The sequence below is a fragment of the Melanotaenia boesemani genome, chromosome 1 (assembly GCF_017639745.1).
Source record: "Melanotaenia boesemani isolate fMelBoe1 chromosome 1, fMelBoe1.pri, whole genome shotgun sequence".
Classification (NCBI taxonomy): domain Eukaryota; kingdom Metazoa; phylum Chordata; class Actinopteri; order Atheriniformes; family Melanotaeniidae; genus Melanotaenia; species Melanotaenia boesemani.
Genome location: NC_055682.1, coordinates 22,066,017 through 22,088,153, shown reverse-complemented (window position 1 = coordinate 22,088,153; position 22,137 = coordinate 22,066,017). Strand labels below are relative to the sequence as shown.

The 22,137-nt window shown below is 38.1% G+C and overlaps 1 protein-coding gene across 2 annotated transcripts; it reads left to right on the top strand.

Annotated features, from left to right (window-relative positions):
• Positions 1-7,187: 7,187 nt before the first annotated feature.
• Positions 7,188-22,137, top strand: LOC121640776 (myocardial zonula adherens protein). 2 transcript variants are annotated; one of them, XM_041986654.1, is made up of 14 exons: positions 7,188-7,690; positions 8,349-8,423; positions 14,120-14,212; positions 16,683-16,847; positions 16,977-17,069; positions 17,174-17,287; positions 17,377-17,529; positions 18,069-18,194; positions 18,433-18,561; positions 18,831-18,925; positions 19,184-19,289; positions 19,793-19,876; positions 20,165-20,226; positions 20,317-22,137. In XM_041986654.1, the coding sequence occupies exons 1-14, from the start codon at positions 7,619-7,621 to the stop codon at positions 20,891-20,893; spliced, it is 1,944 nt and encodes a 647-aa protein (XP_041842588.1). In that variant the 5' UTR covers positions 7,188-7,618; the 3' UTR covers positions 20,894-22,137. The 2 variants fall into 2 exon arrangements, with proteins under 2 accessions (XP_041842588.1, XP_041842578.1); XM_041986644.1 differs by having other exon boundaries at positions 20,120-20,226.

Genomic DNA, 22,137 nt, shown 5'->3' with positions numbered 1-22,137 from the left:
TGGGCTGTTTGCTTGGTTAATATCCTTTAGCAACTTATATTTAAGACCCACAAAAATGCCCTGTCTTTTACTGTAAAGTCATATTTTTACTGAAGACTGAAAGTCTTAGTATCAGGCTTCAGAAAATTAAAGAGTAAAATGTTTTGTGTAGTTTCCATCTCTCAAAAATCAAGTTTATATGTACAAGTGTTAAATCAAATTTGTAATATCTTCTAATATCAAACAATATTCGGAGCAAAGAAGCTCACGTTTTATAATAAAATAACTGGCAAAACATAGTTAAAATTTAGTTAAAAATTAAAAACAAATAATGTAGTTTTTATCTGTGGTTTAAGAAATATTCAATTTTTTTTTTTTTTTGTAAAGTGATGCAGATTATAACCAGCAAACTTAAGAAGCCCATGTATTTGCATTCTGAAATCACCAAATAAAGATTTACTTCTGTTGAAATGCTGGGCCTTTAATGTAGTGTTCATCATTTATGTATGTATGTATGTATGTATGTATGTGTGTGTGTGTGTATGTATGTTTGCATGTGTGTATACGTGTAATGCATCACCAAGATTGTCTCCACGATTGCTAAATATTCTACTTCTTCACCTTCAAAAGCTCCCAAGTTGCGTTTTCACTATGTTTTGTCATGTTCTGCGATGCTCTGCTGTTAGATTTTAGACTGAATCCAGCTGCTTCTGTCATCTGTCTCATCATTAATCAACAGTCTGAAACCACTGGAAGCTATGCATGCTGATGCCAAACAGTTTCCATGTGCTTCTTCTTTCTTTTCATTCAGGTACAGGTTGATATTAGTTTGATCTGTTTTTTAAGATGTTTTGTGACAAAGTCCAACCTGGAATTTGTGCTCATGAAGCATCTGAAGGGTTTGGAACGTTTGGTGAATCTGTATTTGCTTTCATGAACTCTACTATGTTTGTATTTGTGCAACTATGTGTATGATTCCCATGGAGTGTTTTTCTCTTTATCGTGAAAAGGATCCTGTAATCATCCACCTCTGCTGTCATGCTTAAATGTCTAAGACCTTTAGATAATGCTGAACTCATCAGTTCTTTATACATTTTTCTCAGAATTGACCAAACTGTTGATTTGGCGAGTTTACCAGCTCTCTAAGGATTTGTATTGTTTTTCCATTCTGTGGATATAGTCTTACACTTGAACGGAGACTGATTGCAACAATCAATTGCATGTTGTTGTTTCAAGGCGACAACTTCCATAAGCAATATAAAAAAATAATGTCTGGATGTTTTATTTGCTAAACTGACTAAGAAATGATTGAGAAAAATCTGCGTGTCTGTCAAAAAGCTTTTGTCAGTTTATCCAGCTACATTTAAAAGCATGAAGAAGAAGGTTCACCATTTTAAGAGCTCTGTTCCCGGAAACCTTTCTTCAATTCAGTGGTAAATTCATTCAAGTTGAAGTTGAAAGTTCACACATTTTATATTCATCATGCCACTGTAACATTGATGTATTTGTGAACAGCTAAAATAAAACTGACAATATCTAATCAGTCTCAAAATAAGTAAAGTTAAGAAGTTAGTTTATTAGATTTTTCACTATTTTCTTTGTATATTAATTACTTGGTAAGCTAAATGACTTACAATATTTAAAATGGTGATTACAAAGTAAACTGGGCTACCAGCCGAATAACAGATCACTGTTTTTCATGTCAATGTATACATAAAATAAAATATCAGAGAACTGAAAGAAGTAGGAGAGATGTACCTCAACTGTGAGCCTACATGCAGCGCTTTAGACACACTTCACTTCTGCCTTTTACTGAAATGATTTGATCAGTCCTGCATGTAATTATCACCACTGACTTCACTCATCCTCAGATAAAATCTGTGTGGCTGAGAGCAGCTGCGTAAACAGCAGCTCCATCTTTAATTTTGTGCTCAGTGGGTCAGTATTTCTCCTGCTGGAACATATGAAGCACATGCGTCCTGTGTTTAGACCTAATCACCTTTCAACCTGGAGCTTTGACCTCCCTTTGCAGTGAAGAAGAAAATATCCTGGTGCAAGGAAGAAGTTTCCAGATGGATTGTGTTATTCAGTTAAAATCCCTACATATATATTAAGGGGACTTTGTCTAAACAGCCTGAGAAAGGAGGTGAGAAATAGATGGAAGTTTCTTATTCTCACTGGCTGTTGTTGACAGGGCATGACCTTCATTTGTTGTCTTTCGTTGAGGGACAAACAGTTTGACCTTTTGAGCGCCACAGCATTATCTGTCTCCTCTGTGTCAAGCCAAGCATTAAATGAATGAGGGCTGTGAGCTACAGGGCTTAAGAGGCAAAAGCTGTGTATGCTTAACAAGGTGATCATTCTTGAGATTCCTTTGTGTGCTTGAGTGACTTCGGCCCAAGTGATGACAAGGAAATGAAGAAGTGGACAGCTGAGAGGTTTGTCTCAGAGCGGAGCTGTGGCTGTTTGCTGTCAGGAAGCTGTATAACCTTATTTACAGCTATATCAGTGTTTCACAGTTTTTAGTAAACAAGCAAGTTTTACAAGTTTGACAGGAATCTTGAGCAACTTTCTCTGGAAAATAGTGAAAAATGTCACAGTGCCACGCTGCCCCCTAGCTGTGAAACAGGCAAATGCACCAGATTTAATCGCTTTACAAAGAAGTTATCAATATTAACTAATAAAATAAAAATAATAATAATAAAAGAAAAAATTAATATGAATTTGGGGTGTGCAATGGTGCAAAAGTAAATGCCTACTTCTTTCTTTGCTCCATATCTACTGGTTTTAGCTTTAAAACTGCAGAGGCCAGCTTTTTTTTTTTTTTTTTTTTTTTTGAGTAGGAGAGGTGGCTGTTTTTTATCATCTAGTCAAGCTGTCAGACCTCTGCAGACCCAGAGGGACATAAGGGAGGAAGTTTCCCAGTGAAGCAACTCTTTAAGTCCCACATACCTCCATCCCGATGATTAATAGCTTTGTTGAAAGTTTTGCGAGTGATTGTGATTTACTGCTTGTCCATTGAATACAGCTTAAAGATAAGGTAAGCTCCATGTTCTTTAATCAATATGATGCTCAGATTCAGTGGTTTACATGTTTTCTGACACAAAATACTTTGTGTTTTTGTTTTTCTCAGGATCAGATCAAAGACACCACAGTAAGCATCCGGCGGATGCCTCAGGTGTCAAATGTCTCAGGGCAGCAAGTAAAACCTGTTTTCAAGGTTTCTGTGTGTCACCAGAGAAAGACATCAAGTACTGTACTCACATGATAGAAAATGTTTGTAAATGTTCAGGAATGTCTGAATTTCTCCACTGATTGACTATAAAACATGATCTGATATCCATCTTAGTCAAAGAAACATAATCTGGGTAAGCTGATGATACATAAACTGATGTGTTTGGCATCAATTGTATATTAAAAAAACTCACAATGAAAGCTTTAAAACAGCATCTGAACATTGGAATTTCAACTCAGAAATCCTTCAGAAGCAGCAAACACTATCAGATGTTTCCTGGACATGTTTCATCGGCATATCCTGACTGAACAATCCTCTCCAAGTCATTCTGCAGTCTCTAAACCCAGTTAATGTCAGGAATCTGACTTGGCTAATACACATCTATTACACAAATTTGGTCTCTTTTTTGTTATTTTTATTGGGGTCTTTTTGTATCAAATAACCTCTCTTATAGCTGCAAGTTCTGAATTGCTGCCCTGATATTCTCCTCGTGAATTTCTTGACACTGTCTGAATTCAGTCAGTGAGCATAGTTTTAGTGGTTTTCCATCGAATCTGATGATGACGTACACGTGTGTCCTTCAGTGGTGAGTTCTTTGATGGCTAAAAAGGCCAATGCGGGAGCCGCATATTTAAGGAATGTTTGCAGGCCCTGTGACATCAGAGCAGCTTCACACCATAACGTTCTCTCCAAAGGTTCGGTGTTCCAAACATGGTGGCGTTCGTAATTGGAAAAATAGTTAAACTTTTGTCTCATTTGTCAAGTGCAGTGGAATATCCAAGTGGTCTTTTGCAAACTTCATGAATGTTTATTTATTTATCAAGATCAGTGGTTTGTTTAATGGGGTAATGGAGTTCCTCTTAAAATGCAGATTTCTTTCTGTGGAAAGATAAACATGAATTTTATTTAGTTGTAGAGTTTCTCACCTGGTTTTGTCATTGCCCTTTTGTTTTTTTCTGTTTCTCAGTTTGTGTAATTGTGCATTTATTCATGCATGGATTTTTTAAAAGGTTTAAGGAGCTTTATTATTTATTTATTTGTTTTAGCTCCCATGTCTCCATAATGATTATTTACAGATCCTTTGAGAGGAGAGAAGCAGTTGTGGTACAGTGCTGGTCAGAATCTCTATGATTAAATACCTTTAGAGATAAATGCATATGAACCAGTTCCGTAAAATAAAAAAAACATTCAAAAAAAGGCGTTTGCATGATGACATTAAAATTAGAAACACAAAATGTTGGTGTTGTAAATTTTTCAAACTACATAGACAAATAAATGTGACCTGCACTTTGCTTTCATTTGAGGGTAGGACAAACATCAGTGTTGTTAACGCAGAGGTCACCTATGTTTTCCAGCATGGATTGTGAGTAATAACAAGAGTGTTGTTACAACCTTGGCTCATCTGGGGAAAGGGCGTGGCAACATTAAAGGCAAGAAATAATATGGTAATGGTGAAGAGGTTAATTAAATAACAACAAAAAAGACTAAAAGTAAAAGAACACTAATTAACTGTATAAGTAATTAATCTGAGTCTTAATAATTTATAGAACTGTTGTCATGGCCACTGAGTCTTTCAATAAATTGTATTACAGTAGTAATTTTGTTTATGTATCACTGAGTTTGGTCAGTAAGTTTCCCTTCGAATGTCTACCTATATGTTTCTCCAGCTACAGCAGGTTATCCTGCACGATTCACAGAAGCATTGCAATTGTTGCTTAGGCAAAAGTTTGCATCTTTATAAAAATGCACCAAAGTAAAGAAGGTCACAGCTGTTGATCCAAACTGATTTTTTTGAGTGTGTGTGCTGCATTACTTCAAAAAGTTAGTAAGCTTTACTTATTAAGATGAAGTTTGGCAAATATGAGAACTGTCAAATGCTCTTTCTTTTCAGGAACGGGCTCACAAATTATGTATGAAGAGTCTTGAAGTAGATAACAGTGTGTTATATTTTACTACTTATGACTGAAAAGGCCATGTGTATGAATACCACATTTTATCTTAATTTCAGATTTCTGTACATCTCTGCAGACAATAATACGCCATGATGCTGCATCATTTTTATCACGTAGCACATTTGTCTGCTAAAAGCTTTCCTCTAACAGTAGCTAAAACCTGGAGTTCAAAGCTGCAGGGGTTGATCCTGAGCAGACAACAAACTCCTGTTGTCAGTATCAACAACAAAATCTTGCTCAAACAATTGACTCCAAACAGGAGACAGGATAAAATAAGCACACTCTGACCTGCACGCAGCAAACAATAGACTTACCTCACAACTGGGGCAAAGTCAGCTCCTAACTGAAAGTGTCTTCCAGGGCTGCACAGAATACTCAGATACTTGTTATGCTAAGAACGCCATTCCAAGTAAAATTTTAGATTGTTCAGAAAATTTATAGAATGTACCAAAAGTAAAAAAATAAATAAAACAAAATAAAAATCACCCGATTAAATCTCAGTGTGATAGTAGCAACTGGGTGTGTTACGAAAAGATTGTTCCAATACAGTATGTGAGCATCATTTAACATTTAAAATCATTATTGATTAATCAGCTATTAATGACTTGATCAATCAAGAAATTGCTGGGAAAAGGGGAGCAAAAACATGCTTTCACAGTTTCCCAGAGCCAAAAAGAGACACCTTTGAATATTACAAATACCACATTAATCAGGTTACTATAATTTAACATAAGAAACAGCTCCTCTCAACAAGAAATCTGTGACCATGAAGGATGATTTAATTATTCAGTAAGCACTTCTCACGAGAGAATCACTGACTGATTAATCAATTACTGATTTATCTTGTTCTAAAAAAATAACTTAAAACTGTAGATGTCAGATCATTATAGTCACGTAAGAAAGAACAGTTTTTCTTCTTGAATCATACAAACGTAAAAGAATGAAGTACAATGAAAGGCTTGTTGGTGTGACTGACGTGCAGGAGTAAGACATTGTACTGAACTTGGAGAACTGGTTGTTTCTGTTGTACCAGCCTCTTGAACCTAAACCAATCAACATCTGTTCACAAACAGTGAAAGTGCAAACCTGACAGATAAAAATCAAATGTTTATTAGAGAAGACAGCCACATGGATGACCACATGATGCTGGGCCAGAACAGAGGCCCAGCTCAGTGACTGGCTCACAGATTGCAAAAACACAGTTTGTTTGATGTGTGGTTACTAATTAACCACACAGTCCTACAAAAATGCCTCTCATATTGCTCTGACAACTTTCTTTTCCTATTTACTGACGTATTTTGACATTAAGTGACAACATAGCTTTGATAAAGAACAAGACACAGCCAAACAAGCTATTGCCAGGCAACTTGAGTCTATAGTTTCTAATAAAAGGGAGTGACAGCAGGCTATTCATAGTAGCACTATGATCCAACTTTAGGAAGCCTGTTTGTCCATTTTCAAAGATATTTGTCAGGATGATTAAATGTGCACTGATTCATATTATAACACAAAGTAAAATGTGTAGTTGTAGGGTAGCATGCAGCAAAGGCATTAAAAAGTAATGGTTGCTGAGATACTCTTTCATCAATATCAACTATCAGCAGCATCAATAATTTATCGCCTGTAAAACCCCACAAGTCACATGCTGCATCTGTTGTAGAAACATGTTAATGACATTTTGAGTAGCAAAAATATGTTGTCCCAAGCAGAGGTACAGGATCTCATATAATTTAACTGAATTAAAGTAGCTACAGAGTCATAAAATAAACCTAAATTATTTCCCATCAAAATGAACTAGTAGAACTAGACAAAGAACATTTGTACGTTCACCACTAAGAAGATTGTTTTGCACATTATAAGATATTATTAATGTTTAATTAATGTTAAATTCCTTTCAGTAAAGTGCACAATGTGCTCCTCCTATTAGCCACTCCCGCCTAGTAAGTGGTGATCCACCTGTCCCAGCCCCAGTAAAAGGTCCCGCCCTGTGAAAGTCCTGCTCTCAGGGCACGAGGCGCTGAATAGGGAGGCAGGTGAAATGTAGCCCGACAGGTCTGATAGGAAAACAGAGAGAGAGAGTCAGCAAGCAGGTCAGCAGATGCAGGGAGGCAACTGAGAGACTGACAAGCCTGCTAGCCGAGAGGATTTTCACTCAGAGTGGTCTGGCTGGAATTAAAAACATGACACAGAAGTGTTACTGAGTGTGGGACTGGACTGCAGCTGATCATTTCTCTGACAGAGAGGGAAGGTACCTCTGAACCTCAGGGCCTTGTGGATTCAACACCAGCAGGCTCAACTAAGTGGATTTACCCTCCTCTTCCCAGTCTGGAGCCGGGGGCAGATGGTCACTCTGAGAGCCTGAGCAGAACTCAGGAAGGAGAGTGAGAGGAAGGGTGGGAGGAGGGCTGGAGAGGAAGAGAAGGAGAAGCGAGGAGTGGACATAAGAGGAGACATGCTTCGCAACGGTTCAAGACGAACTGTTTCCACCACCACCACAGAGGACTCTCCAGAGTTTTTAAGAGAGGTAAGAAGTCCCAAAGAAGCCCTCTTTCTCTCCCCTTTCTTTTTATTCCCCTCTCTTCTCGAAAACAGTCCTGTGTTTTCTCTCCTCCCTGTTGTTTGTCCCTTTAACTCTGTGACCACTCAGGTCTTACAGTGAGATATATTTTCTCAGCTAACATTCAGTTTCTCCTGATCTTGGAGTTTGTGAGTTGCAGTTTGTTGGAGGATATGTGGATGTGCTCTTTTACTCAAGCGTGTAATGAAAGCTGAGTATGCAAGAGGGAGAGATGTAGTGTTTATTTGAACAGCTCTCTAATGTTCCACGACTCTCATGTTTCATGACACAACCCTTTTATAAACATTTTATAAACTATGTAGGTTATTTTTTGTACTGAATTATGTGTAAAAATGTTCTGAAATTAAAATAACAGAAAACAACAACTGTCCTGTACATAGTCTGGCAGATGTAGCCTTTTCACAAGTTCAGAGCATTTACATAAACTTTGATTATTGCTCTTTGTCTGTAAATAATCAGCAGTGCTGGTGACTGTCCGTAACTGATGCCTCACAATGATTCAGTGTCAGTAACATTTTAATACAAGCTCATGTCTTTTCTATGACATCATGCAAAATTAATTTGCTTACATCATTTATTTAACTTTTGCCTGTTTGCATTTCAGAGGAGGATCAGACGCCTCAGGCTAACTCTACATGCGGGAGGGGATGGAACAGAGCAGGCAAAAACTGCAGACACAGTAAGTCTGATATCTGTCTTGGTGAAATTCCACAATTAGCCATGCTGGGCCCTGCCTATAAGGCTTGTTTGACAGCACTGTCTTGATAGGTCAAGCCCTAATAAACAAAGTAAAGTAAAACCTTTAAATCCCTCTACTTAGTTTAATTCAACAAACCGAGTGAACTTAACTCATCTTATGATAAAGCTTTGAGAGATAGACAGGAGAGCGAATGATACTTATGTTGTCTATCATTTGTCCAGTTACACAATCATGACAGGCAGGCGTGTGCGTGTGATAATGCACATGCAGCTGTTTCACATTTACTTCAAAGCTCAACTTGGACAGAACTAGGATTCTGCTTCATACAACAGAAAATATTTGAAAGCACAGACAACTGACATGAAACAGTATCAGCTAAAACTTGGTGACCAACACAAACAAATCTCATTACATCAGTAAATGTATTGCTAAAGTGCAGAGGACATTTTCTTTGACTGTCCTCGCTGATAGTGACCGTGTGAATTATGACTGTGTGAGTTATGCAGGTTGTGTGGGTGTTTGCAGTAGGTGGCTCTGCCCTGGCCTTTGTTTGTGTTCAGGATTTGGACCTTAGCTTGACAGTGAGAGTGTGAGAACTGAGAGCAATACTTCCCTTATTGTTCTTTCTGAGGAGGTTTTCATTGTCTTTAACTGCATGTGCAGTACCCCTGATAGGTTCATAGTGCCATGCTTTGTATGAACCTTGGCCAGGGAGTGTGGCGTTTGTCTCAATACCACACCTCCATGCTCTCTACTGATAGCATGCTGAGAAATCTCTTAATATGTTTCCCCTTTGTGGAAACACATGTTGCCATGTACATGTTGAGTGTATATTTGCTGATGACTAATGGAGGGAATGCCATTTTTGGATCTCTGCTTGTTCATCTCATTGCTGTGCTTTAACGGATAACATGGATATTGCTCTAAAATATGTATAACAAAATACATACATAATGATAAACAGGCATGACTTATTAACACTATATTAGTAGATGCAGATATAAATTAGCTTCTAGTATATTCAACTACCATTGAAAATGACAAACTTTGTCCATTGGCTTGGTTGCCAGGGTGATTATTCCCATGATGAAACCAGTTTTTACAAAAAGGTCAAAGATTCACTCAATCTAAGGAGAGCAGAGATTTGGTTTTGTTTTCCAGATAACATCTGGCTGCTAAAGCTGTATATTTTTCAAAACACAATCAAGGACTTTTCATCCAGAACCTAACCAAATGCAATGTAACTAGCAGTGACTGATAATCTAACGTGTATGACCTAAAAGAAGTAAAATAATTTGTATTGCTTTGCCCCATCGCTGCAGCCCCACCCCCACCTCAAAGAATGCACTTTTGCTGGATTTTCTACATCCTCGGTAAAAAAAATGAATTCTTCTTGACAGGAAAAAATTGCGTAAAGGTGGCTTTCCGCTGCTGTTTTTTCATTTCTATTTACAAGGTGTCATTGAGATGATGTGAATAAGAAAAGAAGTTTGGAAAGAGGAAAAACTTTTGTGAAGCCTGTTAGATCTGTCAAAGATTAAAATATAGTGACTGACCAGCTGTTTGTCTGAGATGGCAATCAAGAAAAACAACTAAATATGTCATAGCTCAGATATTTCCTGAGATGAGTGATTCCCGTAAGAAGAGCTCTTTTCAGTTTCTTCTTATGTCCACCGTAGTTATTTTGTTTTTCTCCATGATGTTTGTTTCCTGTTAGAGCAGGGATCTTCACCTCCTGCCTGTTTTAGATGTTTCAGTGCATACCGATTCAAATAAATGGACAACACAAAGTTGAAACCATTTCATTTGAATCAGGTGTGTTGGAGGAGGAAAGCACCCAAAACATGCAGAACAATGACCCTCAAGGACAGGAGTTTGAGATTCCTGTGTTACAGCAAACGCTCCTTCTACTGGACTACACCACACGTACTCTAGCCCAATCCAGTTATCCCATATGTAGAGAAACATTACAAACTGTAAGATAATTATATAAATTACTATTTTGCATGGATATGTTAATTATTCCAACAATGAAAATACAAAATAATCAGTTAATAATATTTCAAGGTGGTGTGGTACCACTGCTTTGACTACCCCCTCCAGCTCATATATTTGTTTTTAATGTTTCAAATCCGGGCCAAGAGATGTTGCTGCTGGCTGAGAGAAACATGTGAACCCAGGCTTATCTAATACAAATAAAATGGGTAAACATACTTCCTAAGGTTTTATTACAGCCATAAGATCTTTATTCACAAAATAAATCTGACTCATTATAGTGCTAAAATAAGATCATTTCCATCCAATATAAGTCTGAAGCCACTTTAAGAGATTTTGTTTAGAAGCTACCCACCTTGTGCCCTCATCACCAGCTCTTAAGTATTCCCCACAGCTCTGAGGTGCTGCTGCAATGGATGTTCAGTTACCCAAACAGCGTTCAAAAGTATTGAGCAGGATTTGACTGGCTGCCCTCTTACCACATATATACTATATGAGTTTGTAGCTTGAGCACTGATCTTGGACCTAATCTCTTGGCAGGTCAACTTTGATTTGCATGGATTGTGATGAGGGGAAGTTTTGAAGTTAATCAAGAAATAAGGAAATGACTGGAATATCCTGTGTCAGAGATATCAATGTTTCAGGAACTTTGGTAAAGTAGCTCTTCAGCACAAAATTAGAAAGGGTGTATCCTGCAATTTGACACATCATGGACACAATCCAGGCAGTGACTTTGTCCTACAGGAGATGTAATATATCTGCACCTTGACACAGTCATAGAGGACTCACAGCACACTGAGCTGCCACATAAAGATGCTTCTTGACTTGCAGTGTTGGGTTTAGGTGACAGTGTCCTCAGAGTGAACATGGTGGTGGTCTTTGTGCAACATTCATGTTTGTGTTTTTATAGAAGAGCTCTGCCAGGTTTCTCACAAAGCAGTCACGTAATTCTCAGTTCAGTCAGTTCATGACACTTTGAGATTTTTAACAATGCACTAACTCGTGATTCTGTCAAAGGTGTTTTTCACTAGTTTTTATGTGTTGACATAATTCAGGAAGTCAGTTCTTGCTTCTCCAGACAACAAAACAATAGAAACCCTGTTTGCCTCATTCACCAAAACGTCATGACGGCTTTGAAACCAGGTAAACATTGTCCACCTGTATGGTCAAACACTGGCATCGTAAAATTCAAAGCTGGTGGGTGTCGCATAAAGCTCCAAAAGTGGACTGCAGTGTTAGCAAAACATAAAGATGGCTGTTCTTCCCTCACATCTACTGGAATTCACATCCTCCTATTAGTGGGCTGTCACCATTTCTCAACAGCACGTCTTCTGTAGATTAAGTGGTGCAGAAATGTGAAGCTCAGCTTTGTCCGAGAGACAACACTGGCGTCTTTGTTCTAGTTTCTCCTGACTCTTATCTCTGTGAGATGTGGAGACCGATGCCTCCTTCTCTGAATACTTGTAAGTTATATCCACATGACACTTTCTGTTTTGGCTAGTGCTGCACAAAAAAATTAGAGCATGTTATACACTTGTTATACACAGATAAAACATGCAAACAAAAAAAAAACATGCATGAAACATGCAGAAAAAAGACATATGAGGAAAACAAGTTGGTAAAAGATAAGTCTTGAGAAGAGTTTTGAAGCAGTTTACAGATTCAGTTGATCTAACAAATAAAAGAGAGATTTTTCCAAACAACAAAAACACTAGTAAACATACAGATCCAGGTAAAAAGACTCTGGGGATCTATGGATCCCAGAGTTGGTACAAAAGTTCAGTAATGTATAAAAAAACAAGATCATATAGGACCTTGATTGCAACCAATTTCTGTACATTGTTGGAAATCCTTTCACTAATGTAAGGATTGGACTGATGTAGGTTAGTAACCTATCTGTAGGTTTTTTCACAGGTTGAATGCATTAGAGGTCGAAATGACATCGCAATAATCAAAGCATGAAAACATTAGGATAAAGACAAATAAACCAACTCCTTTGATAAGCACTGAAGAACAGGTTTGTAGAAGCTTGTTTAAATGTCGATATTGGTATTACACCTAATGTTTTCTGAGGAGGGCTGGTGGCCAGAGGGTTGATGCTGGGTTTCATTTCAGGGACAAACTTGTTAGGCATGAAGCAGGGCTGTGTTTGGACTGTCCACTTGTATTCACAGTTAAATGTCACAAACACTAGCAAGATACACTCCAAATCTGAAATTACAGTACAGTTTTGCCATTATTGGTTAAGACCGTGTTGTAAATAACATCCATTGCCACCACACTGACATAAGACTTCTCGGTACATATCTGTGTCAATGAAATGAATAAGGTTTTTTCAATCCATATTTAAAAAGAGTTCCAAAGACAGAACTTAAAATTCTTGGTTGTGAAGGGTTAGTCGGGTACAGTAAAGAAGCATGAAGATCTGACACAACAAATGAAACAAGGGAGTGTTTATGCTGAGGGAGCTAATGACAAACGCAAGGCAGGTATGGTAATTGCTGGGTGGAATCAAGGTGTTGAGAGAGAGCAGAAAACCAAACAAGCATAGATTTGGGTAATGGAAGTCATTAAAAAAGAACACAAATAAAAAATACATGATTTTAAATGCATGAATGACACGAATAAAACTGGTCTCAGCCACAGTTTTAGCTCTTTCATGCAAATATTTTAAAAAGCTATGCCTTCCTTATGACATATGTACTGTTTATATTAAACGTCTTTCACATTTGGGTCATGTACACAGTGAACAAAGAATTCCTCAATGTCTTGGACAGAAAAAGAAAATAAAGCAATTTCATGGTTGAGATGTGCAAGGAGGTTCATTTGCTCTCCAGGTTTTCTTATCTGGTAGGAAAACAATAATGGTGGCCAGCTCAGTCAGTTCCTGGCTCCTGGCTCCAGTGACTGGTGTTTATTTTGACTGATAAAGAGCACAGCTGATGAACACTACTTTTCATCTATATGATGAGTTTGTAATGCACAAAATAATAAATAAAATGTCAGTTGAGATTTTGACTCACAGTATAGTAGATTATTTAATGAATAAGTAGGTAATTTGTACACAGCCCAGTAAAATGTCAATATTGTTTTAGCTTGATGAGAGAAACTAGGAAACATCTGTTGCTAATTAGAAGCCAACATACCAAGGAGGGTCACCAGTTATCATCATAGTAAATGTTAAGTAATAAATTTAACTGAGTAATTAGACTGAGCTAAGAATATTCAGTTAATAAACCCATAGATCTACTTACCTGTCCATCCATCCATCCATCCATCCATCCATCCATCCATCCATCCATCCATCCATGACTGCCAGGAGTGCTCCATTGCAACAGAGAATCTGCTATTTAATCTAAAATGTTTGCAGAAATCAGTCATGCCATCATTAAAGAAGTGTGTATGAGATTAACATGACATCTGACATAAACATGCCTAAGACTTAGTGTATCACTCAGTCACTGAAGTGAGTTTACATTTTATAAGATACATGAAAATTAACAAAGCCTAATCTGCCGCGCACACATCAATATTTCAAACAATGAAAAATTGGTGTCAAAAATAAAATAACCAAACAAATGACAACAGTAATAAATTTCAGCAGAATTGTTCACACCTGGAATGAATTAAATTATTCACAAAAGCAAACTTTATTATTGTTTATTATTTTCTGTCTGCAGGCTGAGACAAAGAAAGGTGTCAACGAGACATGGAAGAAGAAGAACGGGCTGATCTACAGAGAGAGGCCAGCTGGCAGGGAGTCGCCTGAGCAGGTAGACAGCTGCATCCACAGCATGAATAATAGGCATGTAGGTGTGTGTTGCTGATGACCTAAAGATAAAAAATAAATAAAAAAAAAAATTGTGCATGCACTCTGAAGATATCATTAATAACATATGTACAAATATTCAGTATGAACAAATGCAAGTAGGTGACCGAAGCAATTCCCAGGGCCCAAGTACATATTTTTGAGTCTGAAAAAGTCTAACTTGAATTTTCACTCTGCAGTGAGACATGTTTCAACTTAACACTAATTAAAACTGAAATTTAACTAAAATGAAACATTTTTACTCATATTTGAAATAGAAAATGTCCAAAAATATCTGTTTTCATACCCTTAAAGAGAAAATGCATGCAATACCCGTGTTTCCTTATGCTTTCCATCTAAATTGTTCTTCTGTTTGCTCCTTTTTTTTAAATTTTAGCTGCAAAAAGGTTTACCTCGTCTTAAATAAAGTGACTTGATGGGATTTAGATTGTGTTGCTCAAAGCATGTGGAGCTTATTTTCGTCCTACAAAGCTGAAATGTTAATATTATCACAGTGCAGAGGAGTGTGCATCTCAGGGTTGTTCATGTGACAGATAAAAGCTTCCTCTTCGGCTGTGCTTTAATTTTAGTTAACAGAAGCTAACAATCCATTTTTCATCCATCCATCCATCCATTGTTTGCCGCTTATCTGGGGTCGAGTCTCGAGGGCAGCTGCCTAAGCAGGGAAACCCAGACTTCCAACTCCTAGGCCACATTCACCAGCTTGTCCAGGGGGATCCTGAGGTGTTCCCCGGCCAGCCGAGAAATTAAGTCCATCCAGCGTGTCCTGGGTCTTTCCTGGGGCCTCCTCCCAATGGGATGTGGCCGGAACCCCTCACCAGGGAAGCGTCCAGGAGGCATCCTGACCAGATGCCCAAGCCACCTCATCTGGCTCCTCTCAATGCAACGGCTCTACTCTGAGCCCCTCCTAGATCACCGAGCTTCTCACCCTATCTCTAAGGGAGAGCCCGGCCACCCTGCAGAGAAAACTCATTTTGGCCACTTGTATTCGTGATCTTGTTCTTTCGGTCACTACCCACAGCTCATGACCATAGGTGAGGGTAGGAGTGTAGGATCCATTTTTCATTTAACAATCATTTTAGACTGTGTTTTTTTTTTATTCGAAATAATATTAACAGAATAGAATAGAATAGAATAGAACTTTATTGTCATTGCAAAAGTACAACAAACAAACAAATGGTGTTGGCCACCTTTTCCCAATTAACCCCTAACCCATGGAAAAATGCCACCGTAGCTCCTGAAATGATAAAGGATAAATGTGTGATTAGTTATGCAAATGGGAGTTCGAAATTAAATATTTGTTCTGCATGAGTTTATCAAACCTCACAAGAAGACTTATTGGGTCCTATTTACAGAGACAAAGAACATCAGCATCTGTTAGTGTTTGCTGGCTTTTCTGGCAGGAGCATGGATGCAAGTGTAGCAGTTATGGCCCGCACAGACAGTCTTAACCTAGCTTTAGCAGTAACACCCTTTACACGGGTGCTGGCTGTAAATACATTCATTTCTTGCAACTGTTAAAATAGTCTGAACATTCAGCAGTGCTAACCTGTAGAGATAAGTCTGTAGCTAATGTTACTGTCAAGAAGGACAACAGTATTGTTTACATCCTGTCACAGACCAGAGCCTCAAGTCATGAATAGATTCTCAATTCTTCAATGATTTGGTTAATGAGAAAAAAATTATTTCATGTGGTTCATGAGTTTTTCTTTATTTATTTGAGGTTTTGGCTAATTACCATCCAGTACAAAGTATCTAAGAGGGTGCAGATGAATCTACAGCTAATACATCTCCAAAACCTGCCAAAACAATATAGATACACTAGATAAACAACAATGAAGCTTATAATTATATGTGCAGTATATTTTGGAGATTTGGATTTACATGTTACCATCAATCAATTTGTCATGGTACAGCAAGCATCAGCTGAAGCTATACAGCAGCAGAGTTTCGCCTTGAAACTCTGAAACAAAACAATTGCCTCTGAAATATTTAATGGAAATTTGATCATCAGTTCAGTAATTTATCTGCATCCACCCCGCTTGTTTCTCAGTTATTGGACTGTCAAGTGCTGTACTGCGCCTGTGCTGGTGGGCATTTCTTTTCATTGGCTGATAGAGGCACAATAGGCATAAATGACAGGAGCTCATGTACTGGGTTGCAGAAACATGACACCCTCTATGCACTCTGCACTTTTTTTAGCTGCTTGTTACCAGCCTCTTGTTTCTAATGCTCAGCAGAAGTAGAACTGGGAACCAACCATCTGATTAGGTGCACACATGCAGGAATGTGCATCCACATGCAAACACATGCACCTGAAAATGTGCATATTTTTATTACTCAATGCCAACTTAAGTCAGCCTCAGTGGAGAGTGGCTACAGAAACCTGACCGGCATGATCCTGTCTCCCTCAGCACTGTGGAGACACAACCAATGGGGTGCCACAGACCTCTCTGCAGCATCATGGGCCCAAAGTGTACGGCATAGTGCAGAGGACAAGCTCTGACAGACAGCAGGAAGTGATGGCTCGTGAGTGGACTTTCAGTCACCTTCAGGATGAAATGAGCTATATCCGGCAGGTGAGTGGAAACTAACAGAACAAGCAGCCAAGGCTTCATATTGTTCATAGCTTTCACATCACATCATAGATTCAAGGAAGAATAGGTTTCTGTTGATAATATCGGTATGGTTTTGGTTTCTGTGTACAGGTAAGGGACTCTTTGGAGAAGGTGAGAGAGCGGATGTATGGGCAGTTTGGAGGAATGCAGCAGTCAGTGGAGAAGCTTTCACAGGAAATCAGGGTAATAAATTATGTACAAACATGTGACTAGACACCAAGATCGCCTTCATCAGACTCCCACTTGTGAAGCTGTGAATAAATCTAAACATGCATGTGTTTTTGCAGGCTGCCAACTCACAAAAGAGAAGTCTGGAATCAGAGGTGAAGATCCGGACAGCAGCCATGGAGAGCTTTGATCAGATGAACAGCTCTCTTATATCTGCCAACATCGGCTTGCAGGTAACAATTCAATATCACTAAACATGCAAGGGCTTTTTATCTGACAGCTGCACGCTGGTAAGCTTGGCAACTAAAGGTTTCTTTTGCAGAAATCCCTTTTGGAGAACTGTCAGAACAGAGTGGACGTAAGAGAAGAGGTGAAAAGTTTACGTAGCACCTGTGAGAAAACAAAAGAAAAGCTCAGGGACAAGGAGCGGGAGCTGGCTGCAGCACAGGCTGAAAACCAAACGCTGAGACTCCAGGTAATCCAGTGTTTCCACATACTGTACAGTCTTTGTGTATCTGTGCATATATGCTGTACAGCACAATGTAATTAGGACATACTGCATGCATCTAAACATAACGGAACATCTATTGCAACATATCAAAAGAGACAGTGGTCAAACCAGCTGATGTGAAAAGTGGGCCTGCAGCTGACATGCAGCAAAACGTGTCAATGAGAGGAGAGAGGAAGGATGTGTGGCATAGCACAACAGCCACTAAGCATACAAATGCTTCACATGATAACCTGTTATTCTCCTCCTGATAAATGATGACTTGTCTATCTCTTCAAACTGATCATCAAAACAGTCAAAAATATTTTGTCTAAATCACCCACTTTAAAAGAACTCTAACATATGACAAACTTTAGATAAAGCAGTATGCTGTCATACTCAGTAGATTTGGTACATATGATCTCACACTAGAACACATGAGCTACATCTGCATCTTCTATTCTTGTATCAATATGCAATAACCAGCTGAGTGCAGTCTTAAATTTGCTGTGTTGTGGATTGTCCAGGTGGAGTCTTCACAGGAGGCCAACACTCGGGCACTGCAAGAGCTCTCTGCAAAGCTGCAGAAGGATTACAATGAAAAGCTGCAGGAGGAACAACGGAAACACAGAGAGGAGATTGAAAACCTACAGGTCTGCATTCTTTGTTACTTACATCACATAGTTTCTGCTGACAATAGAGACCAAAACATTTGTATGTCAGGACGAGACTGCGTCAAATGCTTTTTATTGGAACGCAATTTACATAGATTGCATAGCTGATTTTTAACTAGGGTTAGCTAAACTCAGGATGATGCAAACTAAAGTGCTGTTTTAACACCAGGTTCACCTCTAAACTACAAGTAGATTAGCAGTATTTCTGTTCACTCAGGCACAACTGGACGAGTACATCAGGCGACTGGAGGAAGCTGAGAGAAACATCAAGCTAGCAGAGGCCAAGATTGCTGAAAGAGACCAGCGGATCATAGAAGTGGAGCGTCTCCTGGATTGTATGGGAAAAGTAAATACATTTTTTGCAGACATAGGATCTTCCTGTCTCTTCCTCATTGCATTCAGTGTATATACTACATGTTTGGTAATGTGTTTAGCTTCAGCTTCACTCTTGGGGTGTAAATGAACACAACACAGAGCTAGCAGATGGTACAGTAGGTTCATTTGTACTGGAATAGAAACAATTATAAGAAATACAGGGAGAATACAAATTGTATGGTTTTTATTTCCATCCAACCACTTTGACAAACCAGAGAAACTGAAATATAATTTCCACAGGAGAAGAGTCAATTCCAGAAGAAGCTGCAGGAATGTGAACAGCGTCTCCGTTTGATGGAGCTGACAGACACAACTGATGCAACTGTAGCCAAAAGGTACAAATTACAGTTCACTTGCGTAATTGTGAGCTTTCAGTCATTTCATCCTTTTCTCAATCAGTGGATTGAGCTTAAATATGGTATTTGGATGTACTATGAGGAATTTATTTATTTATTTATTTTGTATTTGATTTGGCAAACTGATATTTTCAACATCAGGATTAAACTTTCTTTACATTTCATTTAATGTTAGCAAACACATGTTGCTGAAGACCCTGAATTTTAAAGAAATTATGAATTTCGTTGTCTTTTTAGATCCAAAGAACTGCAGGGTGAAGCTGTGGATCTCCGTGAAAGAATCAAACACTTGAACGACATGGTGTTCTGTCAGCAGAGGAAAGTCAAAGGAATGATAGAGGAGGTGGGAATGGTTGAATATCAGTGTAGATCCTGCCCAGCTGCACACATCTTAGTCCTCTGTTTTACCTGCATTATGAATAAACATATACTGTGCATAAACTTGGCTATGATCAGTAAAGAGTGAGGTGTTATTCTGGTGTAATGACTCAAATGTTTATGCAGAATTAAATGCAAAGTGTTTGCATGATTATTTTTTAGCCCACCCGTAAAAAGGATTAACAAAATTTTAAGGAAATGCTCATGAAACGTGGACACTCCTGTAGGCCGTGCACAGAAAGTTAACAAATAATGCAAAAAAACAAAACAAAACAGAACAAACAAAAAAAAAAAAAAAACTAGTTGACTGTTAAGTTTGGTTAAAATTGAACTTACTAACTGTGTTTTATTGTTATTTCTAAGAAATTTCAGACACTTACAATTAAGTATTACCATCATCAGTCCAGAAAATATCTAATGAAAAGCTCACAACAACTTCTAAATTCAACGTCTTGTTTATTTGTGCAGGTTGAATCTCTACGTGCTCAAGTCGCTCAGAAGGATATGTTCATCTCAGAGCTTCTGGACAGAATTGCAATAGTGGAGTGTGAGGTACAAGAATATTTCATCGCATGTTTACTGTATTTTTTAACTATGGTTTGGTGTTGTAATCCATTGCATGGCTATGGATGATTTGCTGGGCTGATGAGCACAGGATATCCTGAACTTTTTTGGAATCTCTGTGTGGTGTACCTTTGTCACTGTGCCTATCAAGCCACTTTTCCCTTGTAAAGTGGCAACAATCCTTTGCATGTAGCTGACCTGACTGAGTGTTTCCTGTTTCCCTTTTCCTAGAATAATGAATTAGAAGACAAGCTGAAGTATTTTATGTCCACACAGAATAGACCACAAGTGGTTTTGGAAACAAGAGACATAGGAGTAGGCTGTGATCTGCTCCCCAGGTAAGAGTCGACATGTGTAGTAGCATTGGGATGCATTTGTTGCTTTATTTTGAGGTGGTTTCTTACTCGGATATTTGAACACATCTGCAGAAATGAAGCGCAGAAGCATGATGTTGAACCTGTTCTTTCTGAACCTGCTCATCTCCATTCCATGCAACTCCCATCACTTGTCCAACCTCCTTCACCAGTGGAAGCTTCATCACTCACTCAGCTTCTATCACCCACTCAGCCTCTGCCATCACCCACACAGCCTTCATCCCCAACACATCCCGCACCTTCATCATCTCCCTTCCGACATCCATCACTCTACCTAACAATGCCCACCCAGCCAAGAACGTTCACATCTAATAACCCTCCACCCAGCAGGTTAGAGTCCAGCTTACTGAGGTACACTCCTGTTCAATACAGCCGCTTCCTGCAATCCAACACCACAGCGGGTGTGGGTGGGTCATCATCCTACAACCATCTGTCTGAGTCTGAACCTAATGTGAGTCCGGTTCAATCTGGAAGAGATGAGGTGGATGCAGAAACAAAAACAGACACACAATCCAGTAAAGAGGAGTCTTCTTCATCCATGTCCTCCTCTTCACCAAGATCAAGAGTACCTCAAGTTTATACACCGTTCATGAAACTTATGGAAATAACAGCCAAGATAAACATAGAGTAATACCAAACTTTCACCTTTTGGAAAAATCAAGAACCAATATTTCAATATGGAGATTCATACCACTCATTTATTAAGGAAACAATGCAGCCACAATCCACTGTAAAAAAAAAAAAAAAACACAAAAATTTTGTAGGTATTTCAACTAATAATGTCTAATATTATTTTGACAAAAAAAAAAACTTAAAATATTCATACGCTGATATTCTATTATCTTTTTTTATATTTGAAGAAACCAGGCACTATGAAACACTGTGTCTTATATACAAGTCATTGCTGTTTCTTTTCATAATTACAGAATCAGTTTTCACTGTAGCAAAGACTTTAAACCAAGTCTATGCAACTTAAAAATTTGATTGTCAAAGTGTGAAAGAATGTGTGACACCTTTGTAATCACCAACATTTTAACAATTACAAGTTAATCACTATATTAGTAACTCTGATTTAAATTAGGCCCTAAATTTTCATTGTAATTGAACTCCATTCATTGTTTGGTTCTAGTTCCTAAAACGCTCCCTGACTCTACAGTGGATGTACCAAAATGCTAACAAGTGGTATAAAAGTTTAACTATTCCTAATTTTCAGAGTTTATAAAATCATCATACATGTAATTTTAAAACAGTGAAAAGCTGACAAATTTGTAATTTCTATGTTACACATGGTGAAAAATAGAACTTGTCCATGATGTAAAAAGTTTATGCATGCACGTAGCTGTTGCAATAATAATAAATATTGGTCTCTGTGGATGTACATAATGACAGAATATTTTTTTAATAATGTGCTGAAAATTGTTCCCCTTTGTTTACAGTAAATTGAGCCCACTTACATTGTTAATTGAGCTAAAAGCTTTGTGTTCTTTATAAAGTTTGATGGTTATTGTATGTATTTCCAATCATTTTATAATTGCTCTGTAAAGATTAAATGAATATAATTTTGCTATTGTAACATTGTGTAAATAATATTTATTAGCATGCACTGTGCCTTTGTAAACAGAAGATTGTGGTGATGGGAATGAATGGAATTGGATACAGGGTAATTGGATATTATACATATAATAAACATCTATGCTAAAGACTTATCAATCCCTTAAGGATGTTGATATTAAAGTATATGTCATTTCTGAGCCACAAGCATTAGCATTGTCCAGATGTTATCTGTACTGCCACAACTGTCTTTAATGAGCTTTAAAATGTGCCTTCCTCCTAATGATACATATCAAACTGAGAGTAAAGAAAAGAATAAGACTA

Excerpts from the sequence above, each read along its gene's own strand:
- LOC121640776 (XM_041986644.1), top strand. The coding sequence starts at position 7,619 with ATGCTTCGCAACGGTTCAAGACGAACTGTTTCCACCACCACCACAGAG. Across the intron at positions 18,926-19,183 it reads GATGCAACTGTAGCCAAAAG|ATCCAAAGAACTGCAGGGTG; the intron begins GTACAAATTACA and ends TTGTCTTTTTAG. Across the intron at positions 19,877-20,119 it reads TTGCAATAGTGGAGTGTGAG|AATAATGAATTAGAAGACAA; the intron begins GTACAAGAATAT and ends CCCTTTTCCTAG.